General features: G+C 43.8%; 1 protein-coding gene across 1 annotated transcript in view; it reads right to left on the reverse strand.

Annotated features, from left to right (window-relative positions):
* REEP1 (receptor accessory protein 1) overlaps positions 1-21,326 on the reverse strand; it is a 135,449-nt gene that overhangs the window by 18,902 nt on the left and 95,221 nt on the right. The window contains exon 6 of the mRNA XM_044663068.1: positions 5,178-5,355. Coding sequence (XP_044519003.1) covers positions 5,178-5,355 — 178 coding nt within the window. The remainder of the gene's footprint in view (positions 1-5,177; positions 5,356-21,326) is intronic.

Genomic DNA, 21,326 nt, shown 5'->3' on the forward strand with positions numbered 1-21,326 from the left:
GGACTTCCGACCCCATGAAAGTAAATGGAAGCCACGGAAGGCCAATGAATCACGTATGAAGAGCCACCGGCAAAACTTGGCAGCTGCAGCCCAGACTTCCTCCCTGAATGGACACAGCAGGAGCAGGAGGACCCAGGAGAGAGAAACTGAAAAGCCAGATCCAGAGTTTCCAGCAGGCAAGGCTGCTCGGAGAGCAGAGGCAGCCAAGGCTCGTCAGTCACGGTGTCGGTCTCTGCTCTTTCTTCTCTCTCGGCTGGAAGGATGAGTCAGGAGCGGGGCTGCTGGGCCGCCTGATACCATTTATGTCGAAAATTCACCCTGAGCCCTAGTCAGCTTTGGCAGACACTCGCTGCTCGGGGGAGGCTCGTCCCCCCTTTCCCTTCCACTCCAAGACACTGCTTGAAAAAGCCAGCATTTTGGAGCCGACTTGACTTTCCTTTGCCCATTGCCCCTTCCCCGCTGGGATCTCCTACTTGCCCACCAAGGAAGACAAGAGCCGCCGTGCCCTTCTCATGTACCCACTCTCAGAATAAAGAGGAAGGCCAGGGCCACGAAAAGAGAGCTGAATTGGGACTCAAAGGTCCTGGTTCAAATTCCAGTGTTCTAATTCACTGTCTGGGATGTCCTTAGTGGTGTCCGACCCCTGGGTCTCAGTCTCCCCCTCTGTAAAATGAAGGGGATTGGACTTTAAGGCCTTCCAGCTAGAATCCTTCTAGCTTTAAAATCTGTAATCCTTTCTTTTTTAAATTTTTAAACCTTTACCTTCTGTCTTAGAGTCAATACTGTATATTGGCTCCTAGGTGGAAGAGTGGTAAGGGTAGGCAATGGGGGTCGAGTGACTTGCCCAGGGTCACACAGTTGGGAAGTGTCTGAGGCCAGATTTGAACCCAGGATCCCCCATCTCTAGGCCTGGCTCTCCATCCACTGAGCCACCCAGCTGCCCCCCTATGATCCTCTTGAATGACTTAATTCTAAATCTCATTTTACAGAGAAGGAAACTGAGGCCCAGGGATTGGACACCACTAAGGACAACACAGGCAGTGAATTGGAATGCTGGAATTGGAACTAGGTTCTTCCGTTTCCAATTTAGATCCTTACATGGCTCGAGGCTTCCTTTTTTTCCTCAGGTGGGCAGATGAGAAGGACAGGACTCTTGTCCTCCTTGGTTCAGACAAGGCGACTAGCTGGGCAAAGGAAAGCTAAGTCATTCTGTATCAGCATTCCTCAGTCTCTTCCAACCAAAAAACCCCTCTAGTCTTCATTCTCCTTACCGCTAATAGAATTATACCCCCAAGTAAACAAAGAACCAGGAAAAGGACTTGTACAAACATATTTATAGCAGCTCTTTTTTGTGGAGGCAAAAAACTGGTACCTGAGGGGGATCCCTATCGTTTAGAGAGCAGTCAGAAATATTCTGATTCAGGAGCGTGATGGAATATTTTTTTGTGCCAGAAGAAACGATAAAGAGGATGGATTCAGAGAGCCCTGAGAAGACTTGTAGGAACGGATCCAGAGTGATGTGCGAAGAACCAGGAGAAGAAAGCCTCACATTGTGGAGACACACGGCTCTGGCCATGCCTTTCAGGCAGTCCAATCGTTCTTAGATCGGCTCTCCTGGATCTATTTTCCAGGTCAGCTGAAAACCAATCGCTCTGTAGGACTTCAGAACCCTGACCGATGAAATGGCTGACCGTGACTCCAGAGGACGGATGATGAAGCCTGTGCCCAGCTCCTGGCAGAGAGATGAGAGACGTGGTACAGGGCAAGATGTGCATTTTTGGACATGGCCAATGTGGGAAACTGGTTTGCTTGACCATATATACTTGTTTTTCTTTTCTTCTTTTTTTTTATTTTAAACCCTTAACTTCTGTGTATTGACTTATAGGTGGAAGAATGGTAAGGATGGGCAATGGGGGTCAAGTGACTTGCCCAGGGTCACACAGCTGGGAAGTGTCTGAGGCCGGATTTGAACCTAGGACCTCCTGTCTCTAGGCCTGGCTCTCAATCCACTGGGCTACCCAGCTGCCCCCGACCATATATACTTGTTACAAGGATTTTGTTTTTCTTTATGTCTTTTACATTGGACTTGGGGAAGGGAGGAAGGAGAGAAAATCTGTTGTTCGGTTGTTTCAGTCATGTCCACCTCTTTGTGATTCAGTTTTCTTGGTAAAGACCCTGGAGTGGTTTGCCATTTCCTTCTCCAGCGCATTTTACGGATGAGGAAATTGAGGCCAACAGGGTTCAATGACTTGCCCAGGGTCACACAGCTTATAAGTGATGACATTTGCACTCAGGTCTTCCCAACTCCAGTCTTGGCCCTTTAGGCAACGTGCCAGCTAGCTTCCTCTAAGCAGCCTGGCCTGGTGAAGCTCAGACCCTTCCAAATGGGAATCCGGGGTTGGCCTGGCCCCCCACTTCAGAAGAGAGGATTGTGCTGATGCGGAAGGAGCCCTGGTGTGGCCTCAGGCACGTTCTGTAACCCTCATCAGCCAGTTTTCCTCACTAGCAGAGGGGCTGCGTTGGATGGCGTCCAGCCTCCCGTCCGGGGCTCGTCCCAGCACCTCGGGTCACCCGTGGGAGCCCGTCGGCCCCGGAGTGGCCCGTGCAGAGGGCCTGAGAGTCCAGAGATGGTTTGCTTTGGGCTGCTGCCACGACAAGCAGTTCTGTCCTTGTATGGTTCCCCCGCCTGGGGCTAGGTGGGACAGTTGCCACCAGCCAGGCGGAGAGAATTCCCAGGATGCCAGCGTGCTGGGCAGAGCTGCCAAAGGCACTTCCCTCTAGACCTCTGCAAGCACCTTGACTTAGTGAGGCCGGAACATGACAGAACTACATAGTATAGATAGAAGACTGGACTGAAAGGCCTGGCGCGGAATCCCACATCGCACGCTTGCTATCGGTGTGGGCTCGTCATCTCAGCGCTAAGTGCCTTAGTTTCCTCCTCTGTCAAGTGGGGATAAAAACAGCACCTTCCTTACAGAATTGTACCCATTTGACAGAGGAGGAAACTGAGGCTGATGAGTAGCACAGCTAGTAAGGAATGGAACTGGGAGGTGAAGTCAGGTTTCTTGACTCCTTACTTGGGGCTTTTCTACTCTGGAAGCTGGTGAGAAGGCGAGCTGGGCTAGAGACAGCAGTGGGACCAGAAGGAGAGATCCGACTGCTCAGGATGCTGAGTGAGAACGAGCAAGGCTGAACTCTGAAGAGGCCTCATGGTTAGGGCATTGGACCTGAAGTCGGGAACGCCCCGCATTCAAATCCTGCCTCAGACAGTTCCTGGCTGTGTGACCCTGGTGTGGCCGAGTCCTGGCGCACTCCAGCGAGGGTGCAGCTTTCCCAGGTCTTCAGCCAGCACTCCTTCACCTGGGAAAGTCAGGGAGCCAAACCAGCCGCTCAGCTTAGATTTTATAGTCTCTACCTAACCTTCCACAGGCAAAATCCGCCTTCTGGCTATCAGGAAATCAGGGTACAAACTCCACTTCCTCGGAGGTCTCCCAGGGTCAGTTACGACTTCTTCCCCGTTCCATGTGGAATCCTTCAGCCCTGCCTGCTAAGTCTCCTAAATACTCATTTATTAATCTTCCTCCCAACACTGCGCAAGCCTTAACTGCTCTGTGCCTCAGTCTTCCCATCTGTAAAATGGGGATAGTAGTCATAAGAAGAGCTAGCATTTACGTAATGCTTTAAGGGAGGCGAAGTGTTCATGAATCTCATTGAAGACTTACAACAAATCTAGGGAAGAAGTGCTATTATTATCCCCATTTTTACGGATGAGGAAACTGTGGCACAAAGAGATTCAGTGACTTGTCCAGGGTCACATAGCTAGTAGATTCTGAGGCTGGATTTGAACTTGGAACTTCCAGACTCCCAGGCTAACACTCCATTCACTGTGCCAGCCTGTAAAAGCACCTCCTTTGCTTGGTCATTGGGAGGATCAAATGAGACATAAGGAGAGTTCTTTGTGTCCTTAAAGTGCTATATAAATGCTGGCTATTCATTTTTATTTTTATTATTATTATTCCTGTAATTTGCCAACATCAACAACAAGAAATATTTATTAAGTGCCTGTGTGAAAGGTACTGATTGGTCTCCATGTTTGGAGACACAAAATGTGTCCCAGTTTCTCTAGGCAGCTGGTGGCATAATGAGTACAGTATTGGGACAGCAGCCAGGAAGACCTGCGTTCAAATTTAGCCTCAGACACATACTAGCTAGGTGACCTTGGGCAAGTCACTTAGCTTTTGTCTGCCTCCATATCATCACCTGTAAAATGGGGATAACAACAGTACCGATCTCCCAGGGTGGTTGTGAACACCAACAAAGGAACATGTGTAAAGTGTTTGGCACAGTGCTTGGCACATGGTAGGTGCTATAGAAATTTTTATTCCTTTCCTCTGTCCCCAAGGAGAGTATGTTCTACTTGGGGCTACACATGCCCTAAAGTAAATAGGGAATGGAGAGGCTGCACAGCAGACCGAGGACTGGCCATGAAGTCCACAAGATCTGAGTTCAAATTCTTCTGGTTTCACGTGATTGTGATCAAGTCACTGTACCTCTTATTTTCCCTGACAACTCGCTAAAACTGTCAATCGCCTACAAATTGCCAAACTACTTTGGTGGAAAGAGTTTTCACACTGAGAGGTCCCTTCACAGATGAAATCACATTTTTAGATAAAAAAAAAAAAAGCAATAAAAAAAGAAAAGAAAATTATATATTGCTATATATGTACATATCCGAGTGAGGATTTTATATATAAATATACAAATATTTTTTTATATATATAAACCTTTACCTTCTGTCTTGGAACCAATTAGTTCCAAGGCAGAAGAGTGGTAAGGGTGGGCAATGGGGGTCAAGTGACTTGCCCAGGGTCACACAGCTGGGAAGTATCTGAGGCCGGATTTGAACCCAGGACCTCCCGTCTCTAGGCCTGACTCTCCATCCACTGAGCTACCCAGCTGCCCCCATGATTTCTTTTCTAATGATGGCCCTGGACTCCTTACCTTCCGAGTGAACTCTTCATCCTGTGTTGGGCCAGAATAATCCATTTCAAAAGGCGGGGAGCCAACTGTCAGGCTCAGCTTTGGGCAGCTTCTCCTCTCCAGTTACCCCTTTAACTTCCATCCAATGAGAAGAAAGAACCCATTGCAGGAGAGAAGAGGAATCAGGATCCACCTACCTGAACTTCCAGCACTCTCAGATGCACTTCTGGACATCTTGGGCTGGCCGTGTTTGCCACTGGTCCGCACAGAGGCTGAGGGAGGTGGGCCAGAGGGGACAGGAGCCCCGTCACCACGGATGGTAGTGAGGTCTTGCATGCTGAAGCTTCTGAGCCTCTCCGACAAGGCACCTTGTCCCTAGGTTCAATATAGAAACGAGAAGGAGAGAGCGGTCACGTCTCTAAGTCAAACAAGCTCCCTAGGGCTGGAGCTCCTGGCCAGGGTGCCACCACCTGCCCACCTCGGAAGAGCTGCAGGTCTTCCATGCTAAGGTGATGAGATCTGGGCTCTCCCTGTGTTGGGGGATGATGGAGACATCCAAGTGGAAAGAGAGTGGATCTAAAGAAGAGGCTACCAGGAGGCAACTCAGAACTCAAAATATAAGCAAAAAACATTTTTAAAAATTAAAAAATTATAAAAACTTTAATAAATGTCAAAAAAATAAAATAAATAAATAAAATTTAAAAAAAATTAAAAAATTAAAAAAAATTAAAAAAAAATTATAAAAACCAACAAAGAAGAGGCGGCTACCAAAGATGGAAGGGCTTGGATGGGGAGGGAAGACGCGCAGCTTGCTTCTCTTCGCTTTCCACAAAATCCCAGAATCCTAGCATGCCAAGGGAGGTGGCAGGGGTGGGGTGGGGGCTCAGCTATTCCCAGCTGTTACAACCAGAAGAAGAATTCCCGCGATATCCTTCCTTACAAGTGGCCGCTCTGCCTTGGCGTGGAAGCCACCAATGAAGGAGAACCTACTCGCTCCTGAGGTAGCCCGTAACCTTTGTACGACTCCAATTATGACAGAAATGACTTAACGACAAAAGACCTGCCAGAAAAGGACATCGGCAAAGCTCGCGATGGCTGACGGGCTCGTGCTAGATTTGTGTCCTTGTCTAAGTGTCTACAGAGCATTATTGAGAATCTGCTTTGCGGAGGCAGCTGAGCGGTTCGACTATTAAATGGGTGAGAATCGAATGAGATGCTTATACATGGAATATGCTTTGCAGACCTCGAAGTACTGTATAAAGGTGAGCTATTATTACTGAATTAAAATTTGAAGCTGATTATTTTGTTTAAAATTTGAGACTGGGGGCAGCTGGGTAGCTCAGTGGATGGAGAGCCAGGCCTAGAGACGGGAGGTCCTGGGTTCAAATCTGACCTCAGACACTTCCCCACTGTGTGACCCTGGGCAAGTCACTTGACCCCCATTGCCTGCCCTTACCATTCTTCTGCCTTGGAGCCAATACACAGTATTGACTCCAGAATGGAAGGTAAGTGTTTAAAAATAAAATTAAATTAAAAATTAAAAAAAAATTAAAATTTGAGACTGGGTGGCACAGCAGACAGCTCCCTGAGCTTAGAGTCACGAAAAATGTTGTTCAGTTGTTTCAGTTTTCTTGGCTGAGATCCTGGAGTCGTTTGCCATTTCTTTCTCCAGTTTCTATGATAGATGAGGAAACTGAGGCAAACTGGGGGAAATTATTTGCCTAGGGTCACACAGTTAGTATATGTCTGAGGCAGAATTTGAATTCAAGTCTTCCTGCCTCCAGACTTGATGCTCAGTCCATTGTACTAACTCAGGAAGTTGTTTAGTCATTTTTTAATCATGTCTAACTCTTTGTGTCCCCCATTTGGGGTTTTCTTGTCAAAGATACCAGAATGGTTTGCCATTTCCTTCTCCAGTTCATTTGAAAGATGAGGAAACTGAGGCAAAGAAGGACCCGAGTTCAAATCTCAACTCAGACATTTACTAGCTGTGTGACCCTGGACAAGTCACATGATTTCTCTCAGTCCTAGTTTCATCATCTGTAAACTCAGAAGGACAGACTCGATGGCTTCTCAAGTTCTTTCCAACCCTGTCTGTGGTCCTAAAATCTCTCTTCTGTCCTTACCTCTAGCCCAATACATTGTCTTCTGCATCCATCCTTTCTTTGTTACTGCCATTTCAAAGGAGGACGTATCCTTCATCTTCCTGAAAACAACACCCACTTCCATCTCTTCTTGCCTCCCCTATTTACCACTATCAGCCCTTCACATATACCCTTTCCCTTCAGTCTCTCCTGCTCTTGGCTCCTTTCTCTTTGCCTTCAAGCATGTCCATGCCTCTCCCTATCTTTTTTTATACCAGAAATTCATCTTAAGCTCAATCAAGCTACAATTTATAAATATTTAAACTTGAAGCCAGCCACACAAATGGAGCCCTTTATTTGTCGCTCCTTCCTTCTGCAGTCTGTCCTCTTCAGCATTTGGGGTCATCTGCTCACCCCTGTATTTGGGTACATAGATTTTTTTTTTTTTTTGAAATGGAGATGTGCCATGATGGCTAGTGAGCCCTTTTCAGACTCAGGAAGATCCAGATTCAAGTCCTCCCTCAGACACATATAGACAGTGTGACCTGGGGGGGAGTTAATTAATCTCTCAGTGGCCCAGGTAACTATCTCAGACCAGACATGGCAGAGGAGTGGCCAATTTCCATTGGTGGAGGGAGTCTTCTCTTCCTGGAGATCTCGTACCAATGAAATCACAAGTTTAGTCCCTAACCCATTTTCCATTTCGTAGCTTTCCCTTAACTTGAAAATAAAACTTTTGCTCACCCTTGCTGCTACCCTTGGCCACAGTTCATTTTCCTTTCTAATTTCCTAGTTCAGGGAGCAGCCAGGTGGATTAGGCATGGGTTCAAATCTGATCGCAGACACTTCCTAGCTGTGTGACCCTGGGCAAGTCACTTAACCCCTCATTGCCTAGCCTTTATCACTTCTTCTGTTTTGGGACCAATACAAAGTAGTGATTCTAAGATGGAAGGTAAGGGTTCAAAAAAAAATTTCCTAGTCAAACTTTTTGAAAATGTGGTCTTCTGGGCAGATGGGTAGCTCAGTGGGTTGAGAGTCAGGCCTAGAGACAAGAGGTCCTGGGTTCAAATCCGGCCTCAGACACTTCCCAGCTGGGTGACCCTGGGCAAGTCACTTGACCCCCATTGCCCACCCTTACCAATCTTCCACCTAGGAGCCAATACACAAAAGTTAAGGGTTTAAAAAAAAAGTGGTCTTCTCCTAATGCCTTTCTTGGGGTGTCACTCTACTCGCCAGCAGGCTCCCTCATCATTCCTGTAGCTATCCCCTCTGGTCACCACTCCCCTTTGGGCATTGTCTCTCTTATTAGGACACAAGCTCCCTGAGGACAGGGACTGTCTTGGCTTTTGGATCCCCAGTTCTTCATACGGAGCTTGGCATCTATTGTTGGATCCCCAATTCTTAGCACAGAGCTTGGCATCTGTTGTTTGGGGTTTTCTTGGCAGAGTCCCTAGGATAGGTTGCCATTTTTATCTTCATTTTATAGATGATAAAACTGAGGCACAAAGGGTTAAATGACTTGCCCAGGGTCACACATGTAGTTGAGTGTCTGAGATTAAACTTGAACTCAGGAAAATGAATCTTCCTGCCTCTAGACCAGCATTCTATCCATTGTGCCACTTAGCTGCCCCCGTGGTACTCATACATTCATTTCATGACCACTCAATCTCTCAAGTCCCTGTTAGAGTTGTAACTAGGAATTCTTATTTTAGGAAAATCTGATTTGAAAATGTTACAGTGAGACTCCAAATAGCATGCTATTTAATTCTGCAGTTAAACATTGGGGAAAAAAGATGATTAGCATCAATAAGGCTACATGGATATAAAACAGCAAGCTAATGGGAACCTTAAGTATCAGTCAAACTGGTAAGAAATGTACAGGAATGGGCTGTTCACTACCCCATTCTTCCCTGGATTCATCTCAGGCCCAAGTATAAGGGCACAACAATGGGATGCCATGGAGACTGGATCTCAAGGATGGTGGAAGTACTGACTTGGAGCAAAGCAAGAGGAGAGGAGATGAGTGGGGGTCCATGGCACAGATGATAGAAAACTAAGACACAACATTGCAGAAAGAGTCCTCTGTCCTCAGATCATAGGACCATTGATTCCAAGGAGGCCATCAAGTCTAACATCCTCGTTTTACAAATGAGGAAACAGACATCAAGGTTAAGTGTCTTCTCCTGGGTCATAAAGGTGTTAGGTAGGATTCAAACTCAGAGTTTCCAAGTTAGCCACTAGCTGGCAGCTCCCTGGGACAAAGTTCCAGTCAGTCAATCAACTAGTATTTATTAAGTGTCTACCCTGGTGCCAGGCACTATGCTAAAAGTTGGAGATACAAAGAAAAGTTAAAGACAGTCCCTGCCCTCAAGGCACTCACAGACTAATGTAGGAGACAACATAGAAACAACTATGTGTAAATAAGACAGAGACAAATTAAATGGTGGATAATCTCAGAGGGAAGCCCCTTAGATTAAGAAGGACTGGAAAAGACTTCTGGTAGAAGGTGGGACTTAAATGAGAATTGAAGGAAGCCAGGGAATCCAGGGGTAGAGATGAAGAGGGAGGGCATTCCAGGAATGAGGGACAGCCAGTAAAAATGCTTGGAGTCAGGAGATGGAAGGTCCTGTGAGGAAAAGTAAGGAAGCCAGTGCCACTGGATCCTCAGACCATGTGGTAGGGAGAAGGATGTAGGAAGAATGGAAAGGTAGGAGGGGGATAGGTTACGAAGGGTTTGGGAAGTCAAATACATCTGATCCTGGAGCATTTAGCAAGCCACCAGTGTTTGTTGAATAGAGGGGATGACATTGTGAGGCCCACATTTTAGGAAGATAAATTTGACAGCTGACGATGGATTGGCAAGAAGAGTGACGAGGCAAAGAGACCAACCAGCAGGATATTTACAGAGTTGAGGTGTGAGCTGATGAGCCTGCATCAGGGTCCTAGCAATATCAGAGGAGAGAAGGTACCATATAAAAGAGATGTTATAAAAGTAGAAAAGGCAGAACTTGACTGCTGATTATTTATGGTGGGTAAGCAAGATTGAGGATTCCAGAACCTAAATTGTGAGCCTGGGGCTGGGAGGAGAAGGATGCCTCCCACAGTAATAGGGAAGATAGGAAAGGGGGATTTGGGGAGAAAGATTCTAAGTTCCATTTTGAACATGATGAGTTAATATATCTTTAGTATATACAGTAGGAGATGTCTACAAGGTAGTTGGAAATGTGAGAATGGAGGTTAAGAGAGAGGTTAGGGCTGGACAAGTAGATCTGAGAATGATCTGCGTAGAGATGAAACATCATAGGAACTAATGAGATCATCAAATGAAATAGTATAGAAGAGAAAAGTGTCCAGAACAAAATATGGGGGAACCCCCAGTGTTAGTGGGTATGATATGAATGCAAATTTCCTAGAGGAGTTAGAAGAGTGCTCAGAGAGGTAGGAAGAGAACCAGAAGAAAGTAGTGACCCGGAAACCTCCAGAGAAGAGACTACCAAGGAGAAAAGGATGATTAACAGTATCAAAGGCTGCAGGGAGATCAAAAAATATGAGAAAAGTTCATCAGATTTGGAACTTAAGAGATTGTAGTCACTTTGAAAAAAAAGATTTGGTTGAATGATGAAGTCAGAAGACAGACTACATTGAGCTAATAAGAGAATGAGAAGAAAGTAAGTGGAGGAACCCATTATAGATAGCTTCCTCAAGGAGGTGGGCCACAAAAGGGAGAAGTGATATTAGAAGATGGCTAGCAGGGATGGATGAATGGATCAAGGAAGGGTTCTTTGAGGTTTGGGGAGATGTGGGCATGTTTGTAGGCAGAAGAGAAGCAGTCCTTCAACGGTGAGCGATTGAAGATTAGGGAGAGAATAGGGCTAATACAGGAAGCAGTCTGCTGGAGATGGGGCAGAATGGGATCTCTTGTGCGAAAGAGGGGTTCACCTTGGCAAGGAAAAGGGCTTCCTCTTCATACAAAACGGGAGTAACAGGAGGAAATCGTAGCAGATGGCATCTGAGTCATGTGAGATGAGGAAGAGGAGAAGATGGAGTTTCTGAGGTCCATGAAACAGCTCCTTGAGTATCACACCCATCTTACTTGATTTCAACCTCCTTGAGGCGAGAACTATGTCATGTAAAATCTTGGAATCTTGAATTATCTGTTGAAACTGCTAGAGGCAAGAACACTTCCAGTACCAAGAGGGGACATTTTGAGAGGGAGAAAGAAATCTATGCAAAACAGACCCAAAGAACTCATTGAAGAGAATACTTTAGAGAAATGTATATGGTAGGAAGAAATATTCTTCCATACCTTAATAGCCATCACTGGATTATAGCATTTGACAAGTCATCGGCCAGAATAATGAGCTTGAATGATCGTAGAAAGGCTTCACTGGGTTTGGAAGCCTCTGGTCTAATTAGGAAGATATCAAAGCATGGAATAATAATAATAGCTAATATTCATATAACACTTTAAGGTTTGCAAAAACTTCACATATACTTTCTCATTTGATCCTCACGACTCCTTGAAATAAATATGTGCTAGTATTATTATCTTATTTTATAGATGAAGAAACTGAGGCCAAGAGAAATGAAGTGGCTTGTCCAGGGTCACACAGTTAGGAAGGGACTAAAGTAAGATTTGAACCCAGACTTCTTGACCCCAAGCCCAGCACTCAGTCCACTGTGAAATATCTCTTCCATCAAAAATAAGGTACTGATACTTCAATAGACTTATAATTGCATCAAGGAAGATACTCTGTCCCAAACTCTGGACCCCAACTCATCCATGCCCACCTCTCTAACTTGTGTGACTCTTGCCAATGTCCTTCCATAAATCCTCCAAAGAGGGTACATTTCTTCATGCAAGTTGGGGCCCTTGCCTTGCTCTGATTCTCTCGAGGGATCCATGAGCAACAAACAATGGGGCATGTGGATGGTCCAATGGTTAGCCCTCAAGAAAGTGAGGATGCCAAATAGTTACAGCAAAATGAAAAAACTGCACAGTGTAGCTCTGTGAAACATCTGATGATGCTTCATAAATCAGAGGTTCCTGCAGTCTCCTCCCTAAGTAAGAATAATACTAATAGTTTATACACATACACTAATAATATTAATGCTAATAATATCATATACACATATTATAAGAAATGCCTCAGATCTGTATGTCTGAACTCTCCAACAATATTATAACCAGCCAACAGAAGACCGTATTTTGTTGAATCGACTATTTTTCTGCACACGTCAGGCATGTACAGTAAAGAACAACCTACAACAATCGGTTGATTGATTACAAATGGAAGGAGGTCATGTAGGCTAAGTAGAGATCCAGTGCTGGACTTGGAGTCAATTAATCAGTCAATCAAGCAACCATTAGCATTTATGCTCCCTTTGTGCTAGGCACTGTGCTAAGTAAACTCTGGGGATGCAAAAAAATAAAAGAATCCTGATAGTTGCTAGTCATGTGATCCTGGGAACGTCAGAGAACAGCAACAGACAGCTAGTACAGCCTTTATTTAGAAAAGAATCTTTTTTTATAACATTCTCAACCAGCGATCATCCATTCTTCCTCTGAAGTCCTCCAAGGACAGGGAGCTCATTACCTCGTGAGTCAGCACATTCCCTCTCTGAATAAAGCAAAACATTAGCTTTAAGCCTTTGGAACCAGGGACCAAATAGACCAAAGCTAACCCCTTTTCCACATAACAGTCCTGTGGATGCCTAAAGGCAACTGTCCTGCCCTCACCATGTCTTCGCAAGACTCAGTGCCCCCCATTCTTTCAACAGATCCTTCTGTGACATGGACTCATGTCAAGGGTTTTCAGCATTCTGGTTGCCCTCCTCTTTGTGCTATTCAGCTTATCGTGATCCCTGGTAGAATCGTGATTGTCTGGTAGAATATAAATCCCTTGAAGGCAGGGATTATATTTGCCTTCGTATCTGTATCCTTAGCCCTTAGCACAGTCCATTCATTCATTTTAATCACTTTTGTTTCTTTATACCTCAGTTTCCTATTTATAAAATGGGATTAATAATATCTATAAAGTCTAGCTCATGGGATTGTCAGGAGGCTCAAATGAGAGACATAAAAAGCTTTATAGGAGATAGCTAGATGGCTCAGTAGAGAGAGAGCCAGGTCTGGAGATAGAAGGTCCTTGGGTTCAAATCTGGCCTCAGATACTTCCTAGCTGGGTCACCGTGGGCAAGTTACTTTACCCCCATTGTCTAGCCCATACCACTCTTTTATCTTGGAACCAGTACTTAGTATGGACTCCAAGACAGAAGGTATGGGTTAGAGATTTTTAAAAATGCTTTACAAAGTACTTTCACTCATTGGCTCATTACAACCATAGCAGAATATTCATTGACTTGACCAAGGTCACACCACTAATGAGTGGGAGAAGCAGAATTTGAATCCTAGTTCTGACTCCAAGCCCAATACTCTTTTTACCACCCTCCATCTCTAGTCAGTGAATCAGAACAGTCCTTTATCAGTACTAAAATTCTATGACTTCTAGAAATGGAGAGATAATACCAGGTAATGGATATAACACTGGTCTTGGAGGAAGGAAGTCCTTGGTTTAAATTCTACCTCAGATCCTTCCTAGCTCTGTGTCTCTGGGTAGGCTATTCATTTTCTCTCAGCCTCAGTTTCCTCACCCATTAAGTGAAGGTGTTAATTCAAAAGTCCTTAAGATTCCTTCTAGCTCTGTCTACAATCTGAGGATTCTCTCTAAATTTAATCAGTGGCTGTCACATAAAATTGGGAATGGTTCAACTCATCCATGAAAATAATGGTGAAGGATCTTACCAAGAAAGTCCACTGAAAACCAAACACCCGGTGTTGCCCTATTTTCCAAGACAGGTTCTAGAAAAAGGGGTTAGTATTTCCTTTCCAAATTCATTGATCATTAACCTTCTGTCTCTAGCACATGCTCTAAGTTGGTACCCAGCATGCTCCAAATCCACATGCTGGAGAAAGACCAAGACCTGGTTTATAAAAGAAACTGGGTTTCCAAAGACAAAGGCTATGATATTGAGAGTTGGCCAGGACAAAGCCAAGGGCCAAATTTAGTTCATTCCTCAGGCATCAAATCCCTCAGGAGTTAATCAGATGTTAGATGGTACCAAATCAGTAGGTGGAAGGCCTTGAAGAGAAGATCCAAAGGGATTTCGGCTTTCTATTAATGCACACACACACATGGGCATCAGGACAAGAGAGATCCTTGTCCTGATTGAAACCATGTGCTCATGGTCAGAGGCAGCTAACTAGACTCGGTGAGTTTGGAGTTAGTCACACTTCTTTATGAGGTTACCTGCCCTTGTCTGGGGTCCAAATATGAGACAAAATCAAAGAGCCGGGCAACCTGACGGAGGGGAAAAAAAACAATCATTGGTGTTGTTCCAACAAGATGGCGCTAGAAGGAGCCATGTTGACCTCTTGACATTTAGTCATTCTACAAACTTTTGAATATTTCCAAGCACCAAGTACTGGGAGAGATAAAAAGCTCTATAAGGCATCATCCCTTTCCTAAGAAGTTTATGATTTAGGAGGGGAGATGGACTCCATATATTCATGAAACATGAAATACCAAAACAAGACAGTACAAAGAACTTTGGGTTAGAAGTCAGGAAGACCAGGGTGTGAATCTCAGTTCTTCCTCTTACTCTCTTGGGCACATCATTTAAAGTAGATCTCCATTTTCTTATTTCTAAAATGAAGGGGTCAAACCAGATGATGATCTCTAAGGTTCCTTCTGGCGCATGATTCTATTCATGAGCAAGTCAAGACATCACTGGTGATATCATTGGTACTTTTTGAAAATGAAGGATGAACAACAACAATTAATTAATGCAATAAAGGTACAAAGGAAGAAAGGTTATCACAGACTGGCCTGGCTAGAAAGGTTTCTTGGAGAAGATGGGATGTGAGTTCACTAGGATTTGAACAGAAAAGGGGAAGAAAGGCACTCTGGGAAAGGCGAGTAACATAAGCAGAAATAAGTAAAGAAAAAGCATATTCCAGATGTCTGAGAAAGAGTTTGTTTGGGAGAGAAGCAGGTAACTGCATTGGAAATTAGGGACCTAATTATGAAGGGCCTTGAAGGTCAGGCTCAATAAGGAGTTTGAACTTTAATCAATGAGCAATGGTAGAAGGCTTTGGAACAGGTGACTGATATAATCAAAATATGGTTTTAGGCAGATACTGGTGAGCAGGACGGATTGGAATTCTAGATCTTACAAAAGTTAGGGCAAGGCAGGAAAGAGACCTATTTGTAAAAAAAAAATATTTATTGCAGCTCTTTTTGTAGTAGCAGAGAATTAGAAATTGAAGGGTTGTCCATCAACCAGGGAAGGATTGAACAAATTGTGGTACATGATAATTATGGAATACTATTGTGCTATAAGAAATGGCAAGCAGAATGATTTCAGAAAAATCTGGAAACTTACACGAACTGATGTTAAGTAAATTAAGTGGAACTCAAAAGGAACATCGCGCACAGTGACAATAGTATTTTTTGATGAGCAACTATGAACGACCTTGTTATTTTCGGCAATGTAGGGATCCAAGACAATCCCAGAGACTCATGGTGGAAAATTCCATTTGTTCACCAAGAAAGAACTGATGATGTCTGAATGCTGCCTGAAACATTCTAGATTTCATTTTCTTTCTTCTTTTTTTTCCATTTGACAACTTCCACAAAATGACTAATATTCAAAAATTTGTCATTACACATGTAAAATTGACATCAGATTTTATTATCAGATTGCTTACCATCTCAGGAAGGGGGAAGATCAGAGAGGGAATAAGGAAGGGAGGTTTAGAAGAAGGAAGAGAATTTGGAACTCGTTTAATCTTGTTTGCCTCAGTTTCCTCATCTGTAAAATGAGCTGGAGAAGGAAATGGCAAACTGCTCCAGTATTTCTGCAAGAAAACCCCAAATGGGGTCACGAAGATCATGACTGAACAACAATAAGACACCATCAGAGTTCAGGCCCATCATGCCTGACAAGGACATAGCAACTCAGCTTTAAAAGGAACCTCAGTGACCACCAAGTCCAGCTCACACCTGAGCAAAAATCTTCTCTGGAATGATCTCAACAAGAGAATGTTTTATGGCTGCCTGAAGTCCCCTTCCCCTTGGCAGTCCATCTAATCATTTGATATACTCTCCTACCATTAACTCTAAATGTACCTCTCTGCAATGTCTCCCCATGGTTCTTCTAGGTCTTCCCTCTGGCACCTCCAGATTCTGCCACACTGGAGAGGCTAAAGCTTCAGGCAAGCACAGCCAGTGAAGTCCAAGTCACCCAAGGATTCTAAGGTGCCCATGGTGGGGCAATGCCATAGTGTCTGATGAATGACTCCAGGTTGGTCAGAAAATTCTACCCGGTTTCAAGGACACCAGAATTGCTTAATCAGGAAAAGTTAGATGAGTACAAACTCCTTGAGGGGCAAGGTCCTTTAGTACTCTGTCTAGCTCATAGCCAATGCTGAAAAAGGGGTTTGTTGATTGACTAATTGGTTCAGAAATGGGGAGACCAATTGAAAAAACAGAGGGGAATTAGATTGACCCCTATTGCCCACCCTTATCACTCTTCCACCTAGGAGCCAATACACAGAAGTTAAGGGTTTAAAAAAATTTTTTTAAATTAAAAAATTTTAAAAAAAAGTTTTCCTATGTAATAAATCATTCTAATTTAAAGAAAAGGGGGAAATATGTGGGAAGCCAATAAGAGAACAGATAAAAATCTGAGACTCCTCTTTTGACCCCTTTTGTGATCCTTGTGATTTCTTATTGAAAAGTATTGTGGCCTTATTGAAAAAAGCTTTAAGTTCCTAGCAAACCTGAATTTAAGAGGTTAACACTCTCCCCCTTTGGCCAGAAATGCAGCTGCCTGGTACAGCCAAGGCCAAAACCTCAGCAGGGGCAATTCAACCCTGAGATAATATTCCCCAACTTGGCTTTCTGATAAGAACCCAGTCAAATTTCAGCCTTGGCCTTGTTCTATTCTGAAGCCAATGAGACCCTTTGTGTTTTGATATGACATAATTTGTAACTTCTGTGCATCTGTGAAGTTTTGGGGGGGGGTTCTTTTGTGTGAAATGAGTCTTGAAATATATATAATAAGTCACTTAACCCCCATTGCCTAGCCCTTACTACTCTTCTGCCTTGGAACCAGAACTCAGTACCAATTCTAAGATGGAAGGGAAGGTAAACTCATTGAGAAAATGGCCATAGGTCCTGGAAAGTCCCAGCCTAGCCCAGCATGGAAGGGAACATCAAACTCTCCCATTTCAGATTTCCCAAGGGAAAGTCAGTCATCTGTTGGTCATTTCTTGTGCAAAGTTGCTGAACTGACATTAGGTAACATCTGGGCCAGCTACAAGCAGCAGAAAGAAAGAGGGTCATGATAACAACGATTCATATTTATAGAACTCTGAAAGATTTACAAAGCAGCTGCCTGAAAACCCTCGTGAAGTTTATAGTTCAAATATTTATCAGATGAGGAAACTGAGTGTCAGGAGTTCTGTGACTTCATGTATAACCTATATCAAATTGCTTGCTATCTGAGGAAGGAGGGAGGGGAAGAATTTGGACATTTTTAAAATTTGAAAATTTCAAATTTTAAAATTAAAAGTAAAAAAAAAAATCAAATTTTAAAATTCAAACTTTCTAATTTTAAAATGTTGAAAAATGAAGTAAAAAATTAGTCTTACATGTAATTGGGAAAAATAAAAGATTACTTTTTAAAAAAAGTTCTGTGGCTTGCCCAAGGTCACCCAGCTTCTAGGTAGACTCTAACTTAGGTATCTAGATTCCAAGATGCTAGACTTGTCCAGTTGAGAAAGCAAAGAGAAAGGCAACAAATGCAATGTTGAAATGTGGGTATGATGGACCCAGTGCTGGGTAACATTGTTCTTTGAGCTATTCTTTTACCCTGGCTCAGTGTCCGGAAGCTTACTGACTTTCTTTCCCCCTGAATGGCTATTAGTGGTAGAGCTCTGACTGCAAGACCCAGATATCTGACCTGGGTTGAAGGTTTGGTTTTTATCGCTGGCTGTCCTTCTGGACAATGGACTGCTCTTCCAAAGGCCTTGATGACTCTCAAGTTTCACATTTAATGAGATATTCCTGGGTCCAGAAAATTGCCACCCTGGGCTAGACTAGTGACTTATCCTGCAAGAGAGTCTACTTCTGGGACCTGGATCTCAGAATAGGAATGTCACCAGCTCCTGTTGTTATGCCCATTTGTATTCTTGTTCTGCCTTGTCCCTCTAGGGATCAGAACTCCCTTCTGGTTCTATCAGCCCTGAGCTTCCCTGCTCACTCAAGGGGGTGGAAGAAGCCACTGGAGGAATCGAGTGCAGGGATTGGCGCAGCAATTATCAAGAGTTTGTGCTTGTTTACAAATTAAACTCAAAAGATCACTGTTTACCTACTCTGTTCTTCCCCTAGGCAGCGAGGCAGTTGACCTGGACTCATTGAACTGTAGCATTATAAGAAAAGGCATCATTGCCTAGTGGATAGAGTCAGAAAGAACTCAGTTGAAGGCATGACAAGGACACTACTGCTTTAAGATCCTGGGTGTGGAGTCAACTAGGTGGCTCAGCACCAGATTTAGTGATGAGAAGTCCTGGGTTCGAATCTGACTTCAGACATTTCCTAGCTGTGTTACCCTGGGAAAATCACTTAACCCCCTTTGCCTAGCCTTTTTCATTCTTTATACTCATTGTAATCTTTATATACATTAAAATATACGGTATTGTTTAAATACACATTATATACATTAAAACAGTTCTAAAAATGGAAGGTAATTAAAAAAAATAAAAATCATTAAAAACTTTAAAAGACTCTGGGTGAATTTTTTTTTTTAAACCCTTTGCTTCGGTGTATTGTCTCATAGGTGGAAGATTGGTAAGGGTGGGCAATGGGGGTCAAGTGACTTGCCCAGGGTCACACAGCTGGGAAATGGCTGAGGCCAGGTTTGAACCTAGGACCTCCCGTCTCTAGGCCTGACTCTCACTCCACTGAGCTACCCAGCTGCCCCCTCTGGGTGAATTTTTGAAAGCCCTCTGGGACTTAGTGACTTGCCCCACGTTTGTGCTCTCACTATCTGTGTGACTTTGGACAAGACAAGATCGTCTTTTAGTTTGTTTTTAACCTATAAATGTGGAATAAGAGCAGCACCTACCATATAGGGTTATAAGAAATAAATGAGAAAACAGGGCTCTGCAAATCTGAAGGCACCATCTAAAGCTCTAAAATAAAGTGGAGGAAGGTCCATTCCTAGAGCTACATTGTATAAATAGGTCAGTCACTCCCAGAGGACTTTCTCTGCCCAGTGACCACATAGGGTTGCCAGGAATGGAGACCATGGACAGTGGCAACAAGAGCAAACAACTAAGGCAGAAACTGAGGACAGCAGGGTCTGCTTTGCTTTTCTATTTGTATCCCCAGCACTTAGCTGAGGACATTTCTTAGTTGTTATGTAGTTGTATCTGACTCTTGGTGACCTCATATGGGGTTTTCTTCCCAAAGATACTGGAGTGGTGTGACATTTCCATCTCCAGCTCATATTACAGATGAGGAAACTGAGGCCAACAGGGTGAAATGACTTGCCCAGGGTCATGTAGCTAGTACCTGAGGCCACATTTGAACTCAGAAAGAAGTCTTCCTGATTCTATGCCTGGCATTCTGTCCACTCCATCAAGTAACTGTCCTCTGAGATTACCTTCCACCTCTTTTTAAAAAAAACGCTTTTGTCTTAGAATCAATACTAAGCATCAGTTCTAAGTTAGAAGAGTGATAAGGGTTAGACAATTGGGGCTAAGTGACTTGCCCAGGATCACACAACTAGGAAATGTCTGAGGCCAGATTTGAGCCCAGGTCCAGGTATTCTTGTCTCCAGGTCTGGAGGAGGCCAGACTCTCTATCCACTGAAATACCTAGCCACCCCTCCTTCCATCTACTCTTAAATATACCTATTTATACATACATTTTCCCCCTCTTCCCAACAGAATGTAACCTCCTTGAGACCAGAGACCATCTTTCTTTTTCGCTTTTGTATTTGTATCCTTAGCCCTTAGTGCACTGCCTGGCACCTGAGCTTCATACATTATTCTCCTCCTTTCCTCTGCCCTTCCCTTCTTCTCTTCCATAGCACGTCATTTGCCTTAACTGAACTGGACTCAAAATGGATATTCTCTGAGGAACTGACCCAAGAATAAGATATTTTTAGACCTAGAGCTGGTAGAACCTTCAGAGGCCAACTAGATCAGCTCCATCTTTTTTTATAGATAGGAAGGAAACCTACAGGGAGAGATGAAGTGTAATGCTCCTGAGATCACCTAGGCATTAAGTAGGAGATCTGGCATCTGAACCCAGTTCTTCTCAGTCCAAACCCAGTATTTATTTCTACTTTCCCATGATGCTTCAGGGTGTAGACACTTCCTCCCCTTCCATCCTTATTTTCAGATCATCAATCAACTGCCTTAAAGAAAAACTGAGAGCTAGGCCTAGACATGGGTTCAAATCTGGCCTCAGATACTTCCTAGCTGTGCGACCCTGGGCAAGTCACTTAACCTCCATTGCCTAGCCCTTACCACTCTTTTGCCTTCCAATACATAGTATTGATTCTAAGGCAGAAGGGTATGGGTTTAAACAAAAAATGAAAAAAAAACAAAACAAACAAACTGATCAGCAATGCCACTTAGATTTTCTAAAATAAGTAATTTGGACTGTTTCCTCACACTCGCAGACCTCTACTCTTCTTTGAGTTCAGTTAGTCCATCCTTTACTTAAATGGTTTTCCTGAGCACCAGAGCATTCTCTCTGCCACAGGGTCAAATGAAGCCTCCATGAGTTAAAGAAAGACCAAGAAGAGGAAAGATTCGGAGAACTAACAACTGAGCTAGAAACTCAGGGATGAGTTCTTGGCCCTGATTCTACTCTCAGAGAAAGTTTTGTGTATTCATTTGTGGTTGTTCAGTTATTTCTGATTCTTTGTGACCCTAATTTTGGGTTTTCTTGGCAGATACTGGAGTGGTTTGCCATTTCTTCCTCCAGCTCATTATACAGATGAAGAAACTGAGGCCAAGAGAGTGAAGCGACTTGCCTAGAGTCACACTATTAGTCAGTGTCTGAGACCAGGTTTGAACTCATGAAGAGGAGACTTCCTGATTCCAAGCCCAGGGCTCTATCTTGCTGTCTGTGTATTAATTTAGCCTTCTGCAAAATGGGTCTGAGAAAAGGGACTTTCCAT

Source organism: Gracilinanus agilis, chromosome 2, assembly GCF_016433145.1.
Source record: "Gracilinanus agilis isolate LMUSP501 chromosome 2, AgileGrace, whole genome shotgun sequence".
NCBI lineage: Eukaryota > Metazoa > Chordata > Mammalia > Didelphimorphia > Didelphidae > Gracilinanus > Gracilinanus agilis.